The 4,818-nt window shown below is 47.0% G+C and overlaps 1 protein-coding gene across 1 annotated transcript; it reads right to left on the reverse strand.

The window, feature by feature from the left end:
- Window positions 1-1,265: 1,265 nt before the first annotated feature.
- On the reverse strand, window positions 1,266-4,014 carry LOC104072203 (homeobox protein Hox-A3-like). Its single transcript, XM_009575779.1, is given in 3 exon segments — window positions 1,266-2,071; window positions 3,506-3,738; window positions 3,740-4,014. Coding segments are annotated over 3 exon segments (1,278 nt in total). The 3' UTR covers window positions 1,266-1,301.
- Window positions 4,015-4,818: the final 804 nt, after the last annotated feature.

A 4,818-nucleotide genomic window follows, 5' to 3' on the forward strand; every position in this document is an offset into this window, starting at 1 on the left:
GGAACAAAAAAAAAAAAGAAATCCCTCTCCCTGCCTATGAAATGCTGAAAAGGCGTCGCGGGGCCCTTCGGGTGGGCGAGCGGATCCTCGTGTGAGTTTACAGACGAGTTTCCCAACTCCCCACGTCATGAAGGGCTCTCCCTTCCCTTGCGCTGGGAAGAACATGTTCTTAACTCTTTATTATTCAGAATAAAAACTTTATTTTTTTTTTTTTCAGAACGTGAGCAGCAAGGAATGTATAACTTTCAAAACAAATCTAGCCTTTTCAGCTTCACACGCTTTCTGCCTAGCTGGATGTTACAAGCATGAAGTATTCAAACCGTGATCTTTTTTCCCAGATTTTATTGCATCGTCATCATCACCGTTATCACCGTTTTTAATAAAAGGAGTTATAGTTTCCTTTCAAATGATATTTCCTATGCGTGCCGATATGCCACCTAACATATGGCCAGGTAAATACTTCCTGAATATTCAGGGTACAGATTTTTTATATATATATAAATATGAACAAATGGGGATAAATAAAATTTTAAACACTTAGATTATTCAATGTTTGCAAAAAAAAATATAAATAAATCTGAATGTTCACCAGCATACACACATTGAAAGACTTACACGTATTAATAATTGTCCAGGGAGTCCCTGTCCAAGCGCTTTTGATGTCTTTCTCGCTATTTAAAAGAAGTGCAATAAAAAAAATTGCTTCCCCATGGGATCAATCATGTACGAACAAATTCACATTTAAGAATTCCTTTTATAGAAAATTTGTTCATATACCCTGTTTTGATAAAAGTGTAGAAGGTAAAGTATAAAGCCTCTGCATACTCCCAAAGTGAGACACAAGGCTACAGTTCAAGAAGATAAATATCCACTAGTGAAACTATAGAGCAATTCAAGCAACAAATATTGCTACGTCACATAAACTAGAAAACGCTTTTACCAAAGGAAACAAAACAAACCAAAACGAACAAAAGAAACGAGAAGGGGAGGGGAGGGCACATGGGGTGGGGGAGGAGACAGAGAAGGGAGCAGCTGAGCAGGACAAAGTGAGTACTTTCCAAAAGTTGGGGGCTTGGTGTTCCACTTAGTGACTCCTGTCTCTTACAGATGGGTGAGTTTGGGCGCTTCCTGAATTCTTCCCTGAGAAGGATGGTGAGCGGTAAGGTCTGTGTATGTTGGGTGTGGATCACAAGGTCCATGATGGTGATTGTTGGCCATTGGCCCAGCCCCGCTGTAGTCCATGTTGGCAGAGGGATTCCAAAAGTTGGGGGCTTGGTGTTCCACTTAGTGACTCCTGTCTCTTACAGATGGGTGAGTTTGGGCGCTTCCTGAATTCTTCCCTGAGAAGGATGGTGAGCGGTAAGGTCTGTGTATGTTGGGTGTGGATCACAAGGTCCATGATGGTGATTGTTGGCCATTGGCCCAGCCCCGCTGTAGTCCATGTTGGCAGAGGGAGGATGAGGGAGATGAGTTAGACCAAAGATGGAAGGCCCAGAATTGGTCATGGTCTCCACGTAGTTGCCCCCTACATAGACGGGGCTTCCCTGTATATGTGGATTCCCATAACCGTTGCCTTGAAGAGGATGAGCATCGTATTCAGGTGTCACAGCTGCTGTCCCCGTGTATCTCTTTTGAGGAGGTGGGCAATTATTAAGAGGAGCGGTATACGACGCAGGGATGCCATAGGTGTTTTGATGAGGCTTGTTAAATGGCGGAGGCGACTGGGGCTCATAGGGGACACTGTTTATTAAAGAATGCATAGAGTTTAGATATCCCCCAGCAGCTGGAGGGACAGGGCTTCTGCTTGGGGACTGTCCTCCTGAAGAGGTCATCATGCCCTTGCCCTTTTGATCCTTTTTGTATTTCATTCTGCGGTTCTGAAACCAGATTTTGATCTGTCTTTCTGTGAGATTGAGCAAATTAGCCATCTCTACCCTTCGTGGCCTGCAAAGGTACCTATTGAAGTGGAACTCCTTTTCCAGTTCTACCAGCTGGGCACTTGTGTAAGCTGTACGGGCTCGCTTAGAAGAGGCTTGCCCCGGAGGGCTTTTATCACCAGCACAACTCTCACCTATGTAAATCACACAAAGAACACAATCAACATGGCGAACCCGGACATGGCAACCAGAGACAATGGCCAACAACAGCAGCACCTGGAGTCCAGCTCTTGGACGTGAGATGGACGCCCACGTGTGCAACGTGTACTCCCCCATGGCATGAGCTCAGTCATGCCAACCTACAAGCCTCAATAGACTTCCTTCACCTCATTAGTGTCACTATAAGACTATACTTGCTTCTTTTAAGAATCACAGCATACAACATATCTTGAGCTTTGCATAAAGGAGTAAGAAAGGTTCAGGGAAACACAGTGGGGTTTAGAAACTCTGAAGGTGAACCTATGGCTCTGCTAACATGGTGGGACCAGGGTCTTCGAGAGCTAGCTGTTCTCCATTGCTGTAAAGACCTGCAACCCTCTTTTTCTGAAAACCCTGATATATACACATCAGCTAGAGATGCCTGAAATATAACATTATAACATACAAGCATAGAATTGACGGTCTATCTTGTCTAGTGTATAGCATAAACATATGGTAGTGATTGGGAAGTATAATATACATAAGAAGAACATACGGTGGCTAGGCTTGCTTATTGGCATACAGACATATTTAAATGTTACTGCTTTTTAATAAAACAAATACATGATATGGAAGGCTGTAAACAGCAATATTATCAGGGCTTTAAAAAGCAGACTGGCAAAGACATTTGCTAAAGTTTTGGACTCTATTTCCAAGGCACATTTAAGAGAAAAAGAGGAAGAGGTTAACATAAGCCCAACTCCTGGGCATTGGAGCTAGCACTGGTGTTATCGATTTGGGTTTCCTCAAGTAATAAAAGCGATAATAGACACTTCCAACCCTCAAATAATATTTTATGGGCTGAAGTTTATGGCACTCCAGAATGATTTTTGTTTACCAGGCTTGTAACTTTGCCAATCAGCTTGTTAAAATAGGAAGAGGTTCTGACTGCATGCAGGGCATTGATCCTGCCTGCACGTGATTATGAGCTATTTTATTCCTGTTACACTTCAGCAGAGATAGGTCACTGTCTTATTAATCTAACAGCACCGTGCCAACAAAGTACTTGGGACAGGCCTGTGGCTTAAGGCCTGGGCTGCTCCGCACTGACATGATTTACTGGAGGGGGGATTACCTAGGAAATGTGATAGATGCAGGAGGGCACAAGTGGTTTAGCCACTAGGAAACAAAATCACTTCGGACCCATCCTGCAAGGCTGGGAAAGTTTTGCAGGGTATGGTTTGTTCACTGAGCTCCCCTTGCAAGTGGTGGCAACCCCTTTCCAAAAGCTCAAGGGGGTCACCTCAGAGCAGGAGAAAGCCCCCTCCCTCCCCTCCCCAAAGTGAAGGTGGGCAGGGCTGCCCTCCTCCCCACCAGATGCGTGGCCAGGCCAGGGGTACCCGGGGCGAGGGGGGGAGCGTGTTTCATACCTGAACTGGAACTGCTGTTTTTCTGCTTTGTGTTTTGCCGAGACTCTTTCATCCACGGGAATATCTGTTTGGACATGGTGGGCGAGTTAAGAGCCGGGCTCTTGGTGGGGTTGGCCGGGGCAGGGTTGCTGCTGGCATTTTGAGATGGTGAGGCGGAGGATGGAGGTGGAGGTTGTGCCTGCTGAGCTGGAGGCGGCTGCGGTGGGGCCTGCGGGTCGGCGAGGCCAGGGGGCTTGCGGGGGGCCCTGCGAGTCGGCGAGGCCAGGGGGCTGGAGAGGCTGGCTGGGGAGGGTCCTCATGCAACTCTCACTGATGTCATTGGCCTTGTGGTGGGACACGGAGCTGCCAGGGGACTGGAGGGAGCACGCGGGGCGGTGGTACTCAGTTTCCACAAGTGATGAAGATGGAGGATATTGCTGCTGACTCGCATTATAAGTGAAACCATTTGCTCCTTGGTAGGGGTAGGCACCATAGATTGCAGAGCTGTCGTAGTAGGTCGCTTTTTGCATTTCGTTGTTTCCCAATATTTATTTCACAAACTGACAGGGTCTTGACACCCTTGGAGAATAACATTGGCACCCCTCTGTCACGTGGCGCTCTTCCTCCAATGGCCTCTCCGGGCAGACCTGGGGTGTGGGGAGAGCAGAGCAGGGTGAAGAAATGGTACAAATCCATCTTACTTTCAATAGCTAAGTGACATGAAAGCCATAAAAGAAAAAGTGGTCAGCAATATTTAGCAGCATGACTTGGCCTCAGGCGCAGAGCATTTTGATATAAAAGCTGCCTGGATTTACTGGCAGCTACAAATATGTGCTTTGCTGCACCGGGATAGGGGCTTTCTAGGGGTTTTTCTTTCTTTCTTCTTAAGAAACAGAGCAGGGCACCACACGGCAAGGGGGTTGATCGTTTGTCACCGTAAGGCTGTTTTAATACCAGTCTCTGAGATAAGGGTGATCGAGGAATCGGTAATGCAAAGGGGCTGGGCTGTTCCTTCATTCCGGCTCTAGGATCAAACCCTCTCCTGTAACCGGCATCGTTTTATTTTTAGCCTTTCTCTCCATGTTACGGCTCTCCATACAACTTCAAAGAAATACATGAGATTGTTCCTGTCCACGTGTGGCAGGGGACAGGAGCGGGGTGGAAAGGTTTCCTAGCCAGGGATATTTACACACCCTGATCCCAAGTGACGGATTTTGGCTTGTCTACGAAATGCTCGATAGGAAAATAAACAAAGCCAGCGCCTTCTCCCCTCCGTGCTCGCCCACCACCCCGAACCGCCCCGGTCATGCACCCCCGCAGCAGCAGTTTCTGCC

Source organism: Fulmarus glacialis, unplaced genomic scaffold, assembly GCF_000690835.1.
Source record: "Fulmarus glacialis isolate BGI_N327 unplaced genomic scaffold, ASM69083v1 scaffold26334, whole genome shotgun sequence".
Classification (NCBI taxonomy): Eukaryota; Metazoa; Chordata; class Aves; order Procellariiformes; family Procellariidae; genus Fulmarus; species Fulmarus glacialis.